At 58.7% G+C, this 14,172-nt stretch overlaps 1 protein-coding gene across 1 annotated transcript; it reads left to right on the plus strand.

Moving 5' to 3' along the window:
• Positions 1–259: 259 nt before the first annotated feature.
• On the plus strand, positions 260–13,740 carry HCN2 (hyperpolarization activated cyclic nucleotide gated potassium and sodium channel 2). The gene is made up of 8 exons (XM_085211738.1): positions 260–1,831; positions 6,622–7,045; positions 9,451–9,612; positions 10,665–10,883; positions 10,997–11,143; positions 11,229–11,469; positions 11,577–11,741; positions 11,954–13,740. Exons 1-8 carry the CDS (start codon positions 1,218–1,220, stop codon positions 12,865–12,867), a joined length of 2,886 nt encoding a protein of 961 aa, XP_085067864.1. The 5' UTR covers positions 260–1,217; the 3' UTR covers positions 12,868–13,740.
• Positions 13,741–14,172: the final 432 nt, after the last annotated feature.

Genomic DNA, 14,172 nt, shown 5'->3' on the forward strand with positions numbered 1-14,172 from the left:
ACCAAACCCTGTCCTGGGCAGGGATAATTACAGCAGGGCTTTGCTCTTAGTGCTGTGTTGCCTGTAGGTCTGGCAGCCCAGGACCTTCCCCAGAATGTTGCTGCTGTCCCAGTGTCACCAGCTTGTGTGCCCTGGGCTGACCATGCAGTGTGGCTGTGCAGCACGTCAATGCATTATGCAAGCCCTGGCACAGCCAGCTTTGTGCTTATGGGTGCTATCCTGAGAGAGCTGGGGGGGGGAGGGGAAGAGAAAAAAATCAATGTGTGACTTAATTTCCCTGTTGAGGATTGTGGGGCTTGGGCTGCAGCACAAAGCTCTGTTTGTGCCCTTTGTTCCACGGGACTGGCAATGGGTGAGAAACAGCCTGGGAGAGGGGATGCGTGGCTCCGTGCTGCGCTCTGCTGGGCTGCCGTCCTGTGTCTGTGTGTCTGTCCTGCTTTGCTCAGCTGCTCCTTGCCCTGAATATCGCACCCCATTTGTCCCTATGCCACTTGCTCACGTCAGGATGCAGTGCTCTATGTGACTCTGCTGGGATGGGGGGGGCTTGGATCAGCTAGGGGCAGCAGGGGAATTGAATCATAGAATCATTAAGGTTGGAAAGGACTTCTGAGATCACCACATCCCAAAGCATCCCCACCCTACCTGCTAACCACATCCCTCAACACTGCATCTTCGTTTTTAAACGCCTCCAGAGACGATGACTCCAATTTTTCCCTGGGCAGCCTGTCCCTATCCATTGCCGCTTTCTGAGTTGAATTTCTTTCCAAGTATCCAACCTGCACCTCTCCCAGCCCTCCTCTCGTCCTGAAGGCTTGGAGGTGTTTGGGAGAAATTTGCTGCTGTTAATGAGAAGCAAAGGAAGTTAACGAGAAGCAAAGTGACAGAGCCGATTCTCCCGGTCCCGGTTTCAGCTCGACGGGCAGCACGTAGCGCCAGAATCGCGTCCTCCGCGTGGATCCAGCCGTCGTTCAGCTTCTCACCCCGCAGCAGTGCGCTCGAAGGGGCGATCCCCATTGCAGGTTCCGACGGCAGCTGCCGCTCCGCGCTCGTTATGTTTGGCCTCTCAGGAGCCGCCCCGCTCGGTGCTGATCCTGGGCTCTCCATCCTTCGAACCCTCGGGGCGTCTCCTCCCCTGAGGCCGTTCGTTGGCCGCGGGGCTGCGCGGAGGGCACGGCTTGAATTGCTACGGATGGGAACGGAGGGAGGCATCGCCGGGGATGCGCAGGCGGGGGCTGCGCCAGCGGGGGGAGCTGCGGAGCCGCTGCGGTCCCGTCGCCCGGCCCGCCTCCGGTCCGCCCCCGGCCCGCCCCACGGCGCGGCGGCGGGTACCGTTCGGGTACCGCTCGGGTACCCGCCGGTGGCCTCGGAGACAGAGCACGATGCGATCGGGCGGGGAGGCGGCGGCCGAGGAGGAGGCGGCCGAAGGGGCCAAACGAAGCGGAGGGGCGGCCGCGGGGAGAGCGCGGAGCCGCGGTGGGAAGGGATCCCCGAACGGGGAGTGCCGCCGGGGGGAAACGCCGCGCAGCCCCAGCGCGGAGCAGCCCCGAGAGCCCAAGGTCTCTTTCTCCTGCGGCGGCGGCGGCGGCGGCGGCGGTGTCGGCGGCGGTGCATCCCCAGGCGGGGCCAAAGCGGCCGAGGAAGGCGACGATGCGGGCGAGGAGACTCGCGGGAGCCAGGCCAGCTTCATGCAGAGGCAGTTCGGTGCCATGCTCCAGCCCGGCGTCAACAAGTTCTCGCTGCGGATGTTCGGTTCTCAGAAGGCGGTGGAACGGGAGCAGGAACGCGTCAAGTCAGCGGGGGCCTGGATCATCCATCCCTACAGCGATTTCAGGTGCGCGTCCCGCCGGTTCCCCCCGCATCCCCCCCCCACCAACCCCTTTCCCTTCCGTGCATCCTCCCGCAGCTCCGGGAGCGCGGAGGAATTGCGGGCATCGCTGCGGCGGGGCCGGGCTCGAGCATCCCCGGAGGCCGCGGTGGATGGAGAGGCCGACCGGAGCTTCCTCCCGCTTCGGGTTGGGAGGAGGAGGAGAAGGAGGCCGTGCCGTGCCCTGGAGAGGGCACCTTGAGCCGTGCTGGAGGTGGAAGTGGGGGATGCGGCCGCATGTGTGCAGGGAGGGGCTGGCGATGGGCATCCACCTCTCCAAGAACCGCCGTCCATCCGGGGATGCCAGGAGGTCCCTGCTTGCCCGGTGGGTGCCCGCACAAGGGCATCTTCTCGTCCTTCCCAGGGCCCCTCGGAACGGCTCAGCACAGCGAGGAGCCGCTGGAGATCCCGCGGGGATCGGGCTCTGCCCCTGTGGCTGTCATTGCTGGGGGGGGGAGGAACAGGGTCGTGCTCATCCCTGGGATCCTTAAGCCCTGCTGCACCCTCCACGGCCATGCACAGCTTCAGGAAGGGTTTCCTTCCCCCAAGGAGGCCCAATCCCATCCCTAAGATTCAAGGAATTTGAGGAGAGATTCGTTTAGTTCCCAGCAGGAATAGTATCCCCGAGATGCAACCTTTCCAGCTTCCAGCTGAGGAATGGCAAACCCTGGAAGAAAGGTTGTGCAGCACCAGCTCCTGCCCATCTCCCCAGTGGGGAAAGATCAGCGGGGAACACTTCCTGGGTTGCGTGGAGGCTCCAATAGGGATGTGTAGCCCTTTTGGGGATGGGTGGCTGAGATCCTGCTGACATCTGTGGCAAGCGAGGTTGCTGGGAACTCCTGGTCCAGTGACTGTATAAAGGGGCTGGGGGCTGTTGGCCAAAGTTGTGGGCCAGCAAGTGGTTCAGCACTGAGTCCCTCTGCACTGTTCTAGTGCTTGGAGAGCTGCACTCCAGGGCGAGTGAGCAGCTGTTGGGGTTATGTTGAATCCCCAGTGCATGCAGAGGTCCTCAGGGCAGTGCAAGAGGCTGTGGAATGAGCAGACAGGATCGTGGCAGGGACCAATGCCTGCACCTCCTGGGTCCTGGCCTCATGTTGGCTCCTGAGCTGCTCTGCATCCTCTGAGGTGCACGGAGGGGCAGCTGGAGCCTCCAGCTTGCTTTCCTCGTACGCACAGTCGTGCAGCCACGGGGCTGATATTCTTGCCTGGATCCCACTGCGGGTGTTGCCCCTCCTTGCTTTGCTGCTCAGGGAGCAGCAGTGCTGCAGAGCAAGGGTGTGAATGCTGCGTGGCTCAGCTGGTCACGAGGGTGTTTTCATGGGAGCTGCGCCGTCCTGCTGTGACCACTGTCATTTCCAAGCCATGTGGGCTCCCCATCAGCCATGGGGGTACCTGGGGAGCTGATTTTGGTTCTCACCATGGGGCTCTCGGGAGTGGGGTGACCATGTGGCTTCACTGTCCCCATGCTGACCGTGCTGGGGTGACAGCAAGCTGGCAGCACTCAGTGCTGGCAGAGCTGGAGCCTCTCTGCAGGCGACCTTGGGGGTGTCACCCTGGGACTGTCCCCTCCCAGAACCTCTGCCACCAAAACCACTGGGGCAGAGCTCCTGCGTGTGCTGTGATGCTGCATGTGGCATATAAGAATTCCCTGCTTGGTGGGGAGGAGCCACGAGGAGAACCAATGCGTTATCCCAACCTACAAATGTGCAAAATAAACAAGATTGGCTCAGTGTGGGGCTGGGAGCCCAGCAGTGAGGAGCTCACTCCACTCATACATGCTCAGCATGTATGTCTGTGTATTTCAGATTATTCCCACCTTAAAAAAATATATATATATATATATATATATATATATATATACATATAATCTGATAATGATAATGGAACATGGACACATCCGTGTTTGCCCTGCAAAGCCCATTTTCCCATCTTAAGATAAAATCATTGCCCATCTGCATATGTGACATCATTTCATAATCAGAGGCATTTGGAGATCTGTCTCCTCATGGACGCAGCACGGTGATTATTCATGCAGAATTCAGGGGCAGATTTGCTCCAGGAACAAAAGTCGCTGTTTACATAAATACTGAATTATTAGGAAGCAGCATGGGTGGCTGTTTGAGATCATGAGCTGCAAATTTAATCAAAGAAACCTTGTCCATCATACAGTAGGCAACGTTGAGCAAAGCCACCTCATTCCTGGGTGCTGTGATCAGTTGTTTTTTTTTCTTCTGGTCTATAGTGATGGAGGAAATAAAGAGCAGACAGAGACGTTGGCACGAGTTTTGTGTCAGTGCAGCTGGTATTGGAGCAGGGTTGGGAGTCAGGGTCAGCTGTGGGCCAAGCTTTGCAGTGACTTTGGAGGTGCTGCTGAATGAGGTGCTGTATTTGCATCCTGAGCGAGGGGGCAGGCAGTGCTGTGTGTGTTGTGAAGCAATGGGGAAAGGATGTGGGATTGGAGGAGCGCAGTGGTTTTTTGCAGCATGGTCAGTGTGCTGGGGGTCCCTTCCCATTGGAGACGTGCATGAGCCCGGAAGGGAATGTTCAGCCCATTAGCAATGTGAGCTGCATGCAGGGGTGGTTCAATAAATCACGACAGACCCCCTTTCCCCAGTGCCCTGAGCATCACTCTGCCAGCTGCCACTGGCTTTCTGCTCCCTGTGCCCATGGCACGTGCAGGGCTGGCACTGACTGCTGCCACCTCCTTCATCCCAGGGCAAAATGGCTCTTGCTGCTCCGCTGCTGGCTGGCAGCTGTGTGCCCTGCAGGGTGACCTGTGCTTGTTCTGAGTCCTGCTGGGGACAATGGAAATGCCACTGCTGCTGATCCCGCCGTTATCCCCAGTAACAGCGGCTGGGAACAGGATGAATGTGAGCACGCAGACCTGATGGATGGCTGAAAGCCACCGCTTACTCATCAGGAAAAAAGGCTGTGACTGTCTGCCTGGGGGTGACTTTACAGGTTGGTGCCTTTGAGCATTTGGCAAAGACCAAGGCAGCCATCCCTGCCCCATCCCAGGGGCTGTTCCTGCACAGAGCAGCACCGTGCACCGATCCCAGCTGTGTCTTTCGGGTCCGTTTGGTGCTGCACCCACTGCTCTGCCTCTGCTCAGGCCCAGCTCCTGGCAGTGGCTTCGTAACCCACTTTTCCACGTGCCCTCATTTTTAAGGAACTTTGTATTTATGACAAGTTTGCGAATCGCTGCTCCCACTGTGCAAGCTGTGGTGGCTGCACGGTCCCTGTAGTGGTTGCATTCTGTGCTGGGGCAGTGGAGGTGAATGGGGACATCCCCGGTGTGCTGCATGCACACATCCCCTGCCCTCTCCTCCCATTGGGGATGGAGCCCTGGGCTCCCTCGGCTGATGCTGTTGATGCACTGGGGGGGCTGATGGAGAGAGGACAGACACCATCCCCACCCTCAGTGTCTGCCAGCATCTCCCGCTGCCATTCCTGTGGTTCAATTAGGTCAGAAGTAAGGGAGATGGGGGGGCAAGGATCCTAATTAATTTGTTTGGAGATATTTTTAGCAGCCTGGACTGAATCTTTTCTTTTATGCGCACGCTGCCCTCCAGGGAAGAAAGCATTGGTGTGGCAGCAGGGCCTCCTCTGAGGTCTGTGTAAAGGTGCTCAGGACCAGTTGCTCTTTCCCAGCAGACTGCCCCAGCCCAGCAGATTGCAAAGGGATCAGAGCCAGCACTGCATGCTACCTGGCTGGCACCGTGCTTTCATCTTTGCTCTTCCCTGCTCAGTTTGGCTGATGCCCCAGTGGGACTCAGTGCACTGGGGGCAGCTCGTGGAGCTGGGGGGAGGCCCTCGATCCCCTCTATGGGGTCCTGCAGCCTCAGCATCGCAGTAGAGCTTCAGTGCCCCCCACCCACCATCATCCTCCCCCGCTGTCACCAAGGGCTGTGCTGTTCCAGCAACCAGAACTGGTCCTTGGGGCTGGCTGTGAAGGGAAGAGCACAGCCTGTCCCTTTCTGGCTGCCAGCTTGTGGAGGGGCCCTGGGTGTGAAGTCATCGTTGTGCAGCAGTGACATCACTTGTGGTTGCCATGGCGATGTCTCACATGGGGAAGGTGTCATTGGAGAAAGGTCACGAGCTGGGATGCTCAGCTCCTTCCAGCCCTACACCAAGCTGCAAATGCTGGGGGAATGCATGGAGCTGCAGCCCTGACAACGGGGCTGCGTGTCCTGCTGTGACCTTGGTGCATGCAGGAAGGACATGGGCGGAAGGATGGGAGCCAGGAGAAGTGGGGGGCTGAGGCAGCAGCGGTGCAGAGGAGAGGGGGAGGCATTCTGCTCATTCCCTCCTTGTTCTCCCTCCTTGCTCCAGCTGCAGCTGGACGTGACCATCTGCTGTCCCCCCCCCGACACTCGCTGTCCCCTGCAGGGTCCCCCATTGGGTGCTGGCAGGGATGCTGCCCACACAGTGCTGGTGGTGGGGTTCCTCAGCCACGATACCTCCCCATTCTCAGGGTCTCCCCCCCTCGCTTCAGCACTTGCCTGGGTTTTGGTGCTGACTCAGTCAGACCCCACAGCACACAGCCCTGAGGACCCACGCTGCACCCATTGCCCTGTACAGCCCCCTCTGAGCCTGATGCTGCCCTACAGTGACAGCAAAGTGCTTCTGGGCCTGGAGGTGGCACGACCTCACTTCATCCCTTGGAGACTTGCACTGTGAAAGCTCCTGCCACCATTCATCAGGACATGGCAGTGCCAGCGAGGAGTGCAGTGACCCCCTCCTCTGTGTTCCTGCAGGTTTTACTGGGACTTCACGATGCTGCTCTTCATGGTGGGCAACCTGATCATCATTCCTGTGGGCATCACCTTCTTCAAGGAGGAAACCACAGCCCCCTGGATCGTGTTCAACGTGGTCTCCGACACCTTCTTCCTGATGGACCTGGTGCTGAACTTCCGCACGGGGATCGTCATCGAGGACAACACGGAGATCATCCTGGACCCTGAAAGGATCAAGAAGAAGTACCTCAAGACGTGGTTTGTGGTGGACTTTGTCTCCTCCATCCCCGTGGACTACGTCTTCCTCATCGTGGAAAAGGGCATCGACTCGGAGGTCTATAAGACAGCCCGCGCTCTTCGCATCGTCCGCTTCACCAAGATCCTCAGCCTGCTGCGCCTGCTGCGCCTCTCCCGCCTCATCCGTTACATCCATCAGTGGGAGGAGGTAAGGGCTGCTGGGCAGAGGGCATTTGGGGCCAGAGGAATCCCAGGCGTGCATACAGACTGCTAGGAGCAGCCCTTGAGAGTAGCCCTGCAGAGAAGGACCTGCGGGTCCCATTGGATGAGGAACTTAACATGAGCTGGCAGTGTGCTCTTGCAGATCAGAGAGCAAATGGTATCATGGGCTCCATCAGAAGAGGGCTGGCCAGCAGGGATTGTCCCTCTCTACTTTGCCCTTTTGGGCCCCATCTGCAGCACTGCATCCAGATCTGGGGCCCCCAACGCAAGAAAGACATGGAGCTTGTTGGGAAGGGTCCAGAGGAGCCACAGAGATGAGCAGAGGGCTGGAGCAGCTCCCCTAGGAATACAGACTGAGGGAGCTGGGCTTGTTCAGCATGGAGAAGAAAAGGCTGCGGGGTGACCTCATTGCAGCCTTCAGTACCTAAAGGGAGCCTACAGACAGGAGGGGAATCAACTCTTGGAAAGGGTAGATAACAGCAGGACAAGGGGAAATGGTTTGAAGTTAAGGGAGGGAAGATTTAGGGGGAAATTCTTTACAGAGAGAGTGGTGAGGTGCTGGAACAGCTGCCCAGAGAGGCTGTGGATGCCCCGTCCATCCCTGGAGGTGTTCAAGGCCAGGTTGGATGAGGCTCTGGGCAGCCTGGGCTGGTGTTAAATGTGGAGGTTGGTGGCCCTGCCTGCAGCAGAGGGTTTGCAGCTTCGTGATCCTTGAGGTCCCTCCCAACCCAAACGATTCTGTAATTCTATGGATGCTCCAAACAGCACCAGCTCCTCTGGGATGGAGGAACGGCCCCAAAAGGGGACTTGAGGAGCGTGCTTCTAGGGCTGGCAGCGTCCTTCTGCGTCCCCAGTGTCTGTGGTCTGTGGGAACGCTGACAAAGCTGCTTCTGATGACTCCTCAGGGCTGCTGAGTGCTGCAACTGAGCTGTGCCCATGTGTGTGCATCCAGGTTTGCATTTGTGCGTGCATGCTGAGGTGCTGGGGCTTGCACAGCCCTGGGGAGCTGCAGGAGCTGCTGGCCCCTCAGGGTGCAGCGGGGGCTGCAGGGGCTGCGCTGGGTGCGTGGCTGAGGCGTGCTCAGCTCTGCTGCGTGGGCTGCAGCTCCTGACAGCACTGACTGATGTGGCCGTGCAGGTGCATGCTCATGCTGCAGCGTGGAGCTGTCTCTGCACACAATCCTGGGAGGTGCTGGGAGCCTTTTCACCCTCCTGTGCTTCATTTTTTCCCAGGTGCTGCATCCCAGTTGCCTGCAGCCTCCTCCTGCACCTTCCTCCAGCAAGCCCCACGTCCCCGAAGGTCCCCACCACCAACCCCTCCTGTCTGCCCCTGCCATGGTCCAACTCTTTACCCTTTTCACTTTCCAAGGGGAATCACCACAGAGAACCCTGCAGATGAGCTGAGCCGGCGTGTGGCTTGGCAGATTATCCTGATAATCACATCTGCTTACAAAGGGATGGAAGGGGAGGGCAGCCAGACCTGGCGTGCCTTGGGGTGTGCAGCCTTTTGCAGTGTGGAGCAAAGCAGAGCATGTGCTGGCACTGCAGTCCCATGACTATCATTGTGCCCCATCAATGGCTCCAGCAGGGCTGTGATACTCGAGGATGGATCCTCCTGCCCTCCCTGTGTGCCCAAATGGACCCTGGAGCCCTTAGAGCCCAGGGCTGAATGCAGGGGATGTGGTGACTTTGCTGTACCCTTGCCATGCCTGGGAAAGGTGGAGAGGTGGCAATCTTTTCTTTTTCTTCTCCAATTCAACTTTTTTTTTTTTTTTTTTTTTTTTTTTTTGGAGAAAAAGAAAGTTTGAAGGAGAAGGAATGAGCCCTAAAGCTTTTTCTCTTTCACCTATGGCTCACATCTCTTCAGCCCTGCATTGTGCTGGTGCCCTTGGTGAGAGGCACTGGGGACTAACAGGGCTGTGACTGTGGGGGGACGCAGGAGCACGTGGCTCTGCCTTGTCCTGATCCAAGCTTGCAGGCACCCTGCTGGCTATAAATAGGAGAAGCACGGGCACCTGGGGCTGCTAATGACTCTTTTGGCCACGGCTGTGCAGGTTGAACCCAGTGCTGCACCACGCAGGGCTGAGGGGGGTTGGTGCTGCTTCCCAGCTCTTGCTGAGCACCCGACCCCATCGGCACCACGTGCAGACAGGGGCTGTGCTGCAGGGACCACCGTGCACCTTGCACTTGGATAGCAGTGCTGCAGGGCTGGAGCTGCATCTGGTGGTTCAAAGCTGGGGATATCTACAGGGATTTTGGTGCTGCTGGGCAGGCTGCAGGATGGAGGATGCAGGGGTCTCACCCACCCTACTCCCAAAGCCCCCAGCACAGGGCTGGGTGGGATGATGTGTGGCCACGCTCATGATGTTGCCTTCTTACCTCTGCCCTGCAGATCTTCCACATGACCTACGACCTGGCCAGCGCTGTGATGAGGATCATTAACCTCATTGGCATGATGCTGCTGCTGTGCCACTGGGACGGCTGCCTCCAGTTCCTCGTGCCCATGCTGCAGGATTTCCCCAAGAATTGCTGGGTCTCCATCAATGGGATGGTGGTGAGTGCTGCCCTGGCCCTTCTCCTGCTGCTCCCCACTGCCAGACTCCGCTCCATGCAGCACTGAGGGCACAGCCAACCCAGTGAGGACATCCCTGCCATTCAGCTTGTGCCTTATGGCAATTTCATCCCAGTTATGGCCCATTCGTGCCTGCATCCTGTGCCTGTGCAGCCTGGTTGGTTTCTGAGTGCTGTGTGTCCCTGCTTTACCCCTCCAGTTTGTTCCACACAGGCGATGCCACCGACCCCAGGGCAGGGCAGGGTCTGCAGACACTGGAGGCTTGTGGTTGCTGTGGGGTTGGGGCTGTGGCTTCAGGGCTCACAGGACATAAGGAGCAAATTGGTCTCCATCAGGAAGAATGCTGATGCAGCTCTGCCCTCGTCCCCTGCCTCCTTCCCCTTCTCATTAGCAAGAAAGCTGCTATTAATAAATAATGGGACGTATTTCTAATTGCTCCCTCTCAGCCCTGCATCCTGATCATCTCCCTGCTCCACCCAGCTCTTCCATTCTCCTCTTCCTGCGTTATTTTCCTCTCTGTCTGCTTTCCTGCCCCTCCTCTGCTCCCCACTCCCTCACCATCTCTCTCATCAAGGGGAAACCTCCTTGAGGCTTTGTGCATGGACCCTGGGGGGTCCCAGTGCCCAAAATCATCACACCCCTACCCAAGCACAGCAGTTGAAGAATGCTGCTGCTGCCAGGCAAGCAGCTCAGTCCCTTCACAGCAGCTCTGTGTGTAGCTGTAGCTCAGTTAAAAAGTGCAGCATGCCTGAAGAGTGAAAGGGAAGCCAGGAGAGAGAGCACAGAGCAGAAAGCTGCGGGGCCACTGAGTGCTGTGATGGGAGCAGAGCACTGTGAGAGCTCTGCCAGCCCAGTTGGTGCTCAGCAGTTGGGTTTGTTTGGCTCTCACCTGCATGGTGAGGCTGTCAGGAAAGCAAAGAAACAAACAGAAAACTCACAGTTCTCAGTGCTGCTGGGAGACACGAGTAGATTGCACTGAACTGGGAACTGCTTTGTACCCCTGGGGCTGATGGCTGCATTCCTTGTGGCTGCAGAACGACTCCTGGAGCGAGCTGTACTCCTTCGCCCTCTTTAAGTCCATGAGCCACATGCTGTGCATCGGCTACGGCAAGCAGGCACCTGAGAGCATGACGGACATCTGGCTGACGATGCTGAGCATGATAGTGGGAGCCACCTGCTATGCCATGTTCATCGGCCACGCCACCGCCCTCATCCAGTCGTTGGACTCCTCCCGACGCCAGTACCAGGAGAAGGTGGGGCTGGGAGGAGATTGGGGCTGTGGTTGTGCAGCTTTGCCCGCTGTGTTTGGGGAGGTGGGGATCTCCCAGCACAGGTCCCAGCCCGGTGTGGTCGTTTCTCCCCACAGTACAAGCAGGTGGAGCAGTACATGTCCTTCCACAAGCTGCCCGCTGACTTCCGACAGAAGATCCACGATTACTACGAGCACCGCTACCAGGGCAAGATGTTTGATGAGGACAGCATCCTGGGGGAGCTCAATGAGCCCTTGCGTGAGGTGGGGGGCTCGGGAGCTGAGGATGGCAGGAGGGGATCTGCTGTGTTACACCCCATCACTGCTCCCTGCCTTCCTTCCCCTATAGGAAATCGTGAACTTCAACTGTCGCAAACTGGTGGCCTCCATGCCGCTGTTCGCCAACGCGGATCCCAACTTTGTGACGGCGATGCTCACCAAGCTGAAGTTTGAGGTGTTCCAACCCGGAGACTACATCATCCGCGAGGGAACCATTGGCAAGAAGATGTACTTCATCCAGCACGGCGTGGTCAGCATCCTCACCAAGGGCAACAAGGAGATGAAGCTCTCTGATGGCTCCTACTTTGGGGGTGAGCACCTACGGGTCCCTGAGCGCGGCTCTCCGTTTCCAGTTCTCTCCATCAAGACCTTTGGCACCACTGTATCTCTTCTTTCTCCCTTCTTATCACCTCCTCAGAAATCTGCCTGCTGACCCGTGGTCGGCGCACAGCCAGCGTCCGGGCGGACACCTACTGCCGCCTCTACTCACTATCAGTGGACAACTTCAATGAGGTGCTGGAGGAGTACCCCATGATGCGGAGAGCCTTCGAGACCGTGGCCATCGACCGCCTCGATCGCATCGGTAAGGCTTTAAGGGCTGCAGGGCTGCCCTGCAGGCACCTCTCACGATGCCTCTCCTTGTGTCCTACTGATGGGTGAACAGCCAGAGGGGTACCTGGGCCCTGCTGGGTGCTTGGGAAAGCGGCAGCAGCATGTGGAGGTGCCTGTTAGGCATCTTGAGTGAGAGGCCTTGAGTGCCGAGCCTTATTACTCTCCCCATTTCTTTTCTTGCAGGGAAAAAGAACTCGATCCTTCTTCACAAAGTGCAGCACGACCTCAACTCGGGCGTCTTCAACAACCAGGAGAACGAAATCATCCAGGAGATTGTCAAGTATGACCGAGAGATGGTGCAGCAGGCGGAGCTGCAGCAGCACACGGCCATGTACAGCCCGGTGCAGCCCCAGGTCACCTCCGCCATTGCCACCCTGCAGCAAGCCGTCGCCATGAGCTTCTGCCCACAGATGGCCAGCCCTCTGGTGGGCTCCATGGCGCTGGGCTCTCCCCGCATGATGCGTCGCTTGCAATACACCCAGGCCGTGCCCAGCCCCTTCGCCGTCTCCCCAGTGCTGCTGCAGCAAAGCCCCCCGCAGCAGCCGCAGCCCCCCGTGCCCCACGCCAACCCATCGCCCTCGCAGGACCAGGCACAGCCCGCCTCCACCAGCGCCTTCGCAGTCGCCAGCCCGCCGTCCCAAAGCCCCTTGGCCAGCCGGACGTTTGCCTACGGAGGAGCCAAAGGGCAGCTGGGCTCCCAGCTCTCGCTGAGCCAGCAGCAGACGCCCGGTTCGCCCCCACGGTTGGCAGTTCACAAAAGCACACAGGCGCTGCCCACCAGCAGCTTCAGCCAGGATTCACGGCCTCTATCGGCTTCGCAGCCCTCCCTGCCCCACGGGCTGACGGCTGGCAGCACCCAGAGCCCCCCGGCTTCGGTGCACGAATCCTCTGCTTCCATCGGTGGAGGCCCAGCTGCCACCGCCGTCTCGCCGGGCTCGGGTCCCCCAGCTGGGCTGCGAGGTGCGGTGTCCTCCAGGGGCCCCCTGTCTCACCCTGCACCCACTCTGCAGCAGGACTCGGCGGCAGCCCGCAAGGATTCGGTGGGCAGCATGCCCGACACGGACCCGGCCAAATCCAGGCTGTCTTCCAACTTGTGACCTCCACAGGCGTGGGGATAGGGGTGCTGGGGTGCCAGGGCAGCCAGCCCCATCCCCTCTGCTCCATCCCCACCGAGGAGCCCGTGCCCCTCGGCCACCTCCACCCCTGCTCCCTGGCTTCGTCCCCCTGCCAGGGACCCATGGGTGGGCACAAGGGGGGCTGTTTGCCTCCGACCAAAGTTTGGCCCCATTTTCCGCTCCTTGCGAGAAAATCCCACTGCCCCATAGAAGCCACAGATGCATCATCCCCAGTGATCAACGCTGTATATGATATATATGACCTGAATACAAATCTATATGTGTGCATCCGCAGGACACCTCCCTGGGGTCTTAGGCATGTGGGCCAGCACTGGCACGTGCCCCTGCCTCCCCTCCCACAGACCCATGGCGAGGGGTGACAGCCGAGGAGTGGAGGTAAGTTATGGGGTCTGAAGTACAGCAAGCCCCAGGAGACTCAGCAGCCCCCATGCCAGGCAGACTTTGAGGCTGGGGTGACCTCAGCCAGGCAGCCCTGCTGCTGGAGCCCAGGGTGCTGAGCACCAGGGCTGCCACTGCATGGAGCAGCACTGGGCTCTGCTGGCTTGCAGGCTGGGGAAGGCACAGAGTGTGCGTGAAATAAGTGTGCCTGTGTGTGTGTGTATATATACACAGATGGATGGAGTGTGCATGGATGTATGCATGCACGTATGCCCCTGCCTGGCACACTGGAGCCTTCCACGTTGAATGTATGCAGCAATCCATGAGCAAGGAGCCCCATGCCCACCTGCCTTCCTGCAGCTGCAGGGCCAGGGGTCCAGGGCCACACTCCAAGCGTCACCTTTCCATCCAGCCCATCCTGTGCAATAAATGTCAGCAACTGACAGAGCTACACACAACTCCGTCTCTGCTTCTCCTTTGCTACCATCCCTCTCCTCTGCAGCTCCAGCCCTCCAACTCTACCAGTGGCCACAACCTGGACTTCAGGCTGGGCTGCAGGAGGGAAGTCTGCCCTTTAAAGAGATGCTTCCTTGCCAGCAGCAGTTGAGCAGTAATGGGGAATGAGAGGCACAGTGTACATGGAGGCCCCGAGCATCAGTTACTGCAGGAGATGGAAACAAACAGACCCCTGCAGAAGTGGCCCTAGGAGGCTCCTGGCTAAAAATGTAAGAGCCCAGCAGTTGCCCAGCAGCCCCTCCATGTAGACAACAAACAGGGCAGGACAGCTTTGTCTCCAATTCTGCTGGGATAGCCCTGTGAATAACTGAACCCCAACCTGTCAGCAAACAGTGGCAGCCTGGGGAGATATCAGTCCCACGATGGAAGAGC

The sequence above is a fragment of the Meleagris gallopavo genome, chromosome 30, assembly GCF_905368555.1.
Source record: "Meleagris gallopavo chromosome 30, MGAL_WU_HG_1.1, whole genome shotgun sequence".
NCBI classification, from domain to species: Eukaryota; Metazoa; Chordata; class Aves; order Galliformes; family Phasianidae; genus Meleagris; species Meleagris gallopavo.

What these genes read in the sequence shown, in the direction of transcription:
- HCN2 (XM_085211738.1), top strand. Translation starts at nt 1,218, where the DNA reads ATGCGCAGGCGGGGGCTGCGCCAGCGGGGGGAGCTGCGGAGCCGCTGC. An exon ending in TGATGGCTCCTACTTTGGGG is followed by an intron (nt 11,470 to 11,576) that starts GTGAGCACCTAC and finishes TCACCTCCTCAG; the next exon opens with AAATCTGCCTGCTGACCCGT. An exon ending in CGACCGCCTCGATCGCATCG is followed by an intron (nt 11,742 to 11,953) that starts GTAAGGCTTTAA and finishes CTTTTCTTGCAG; the next exon opens with GGAAAAAGAACTCGATCCTT.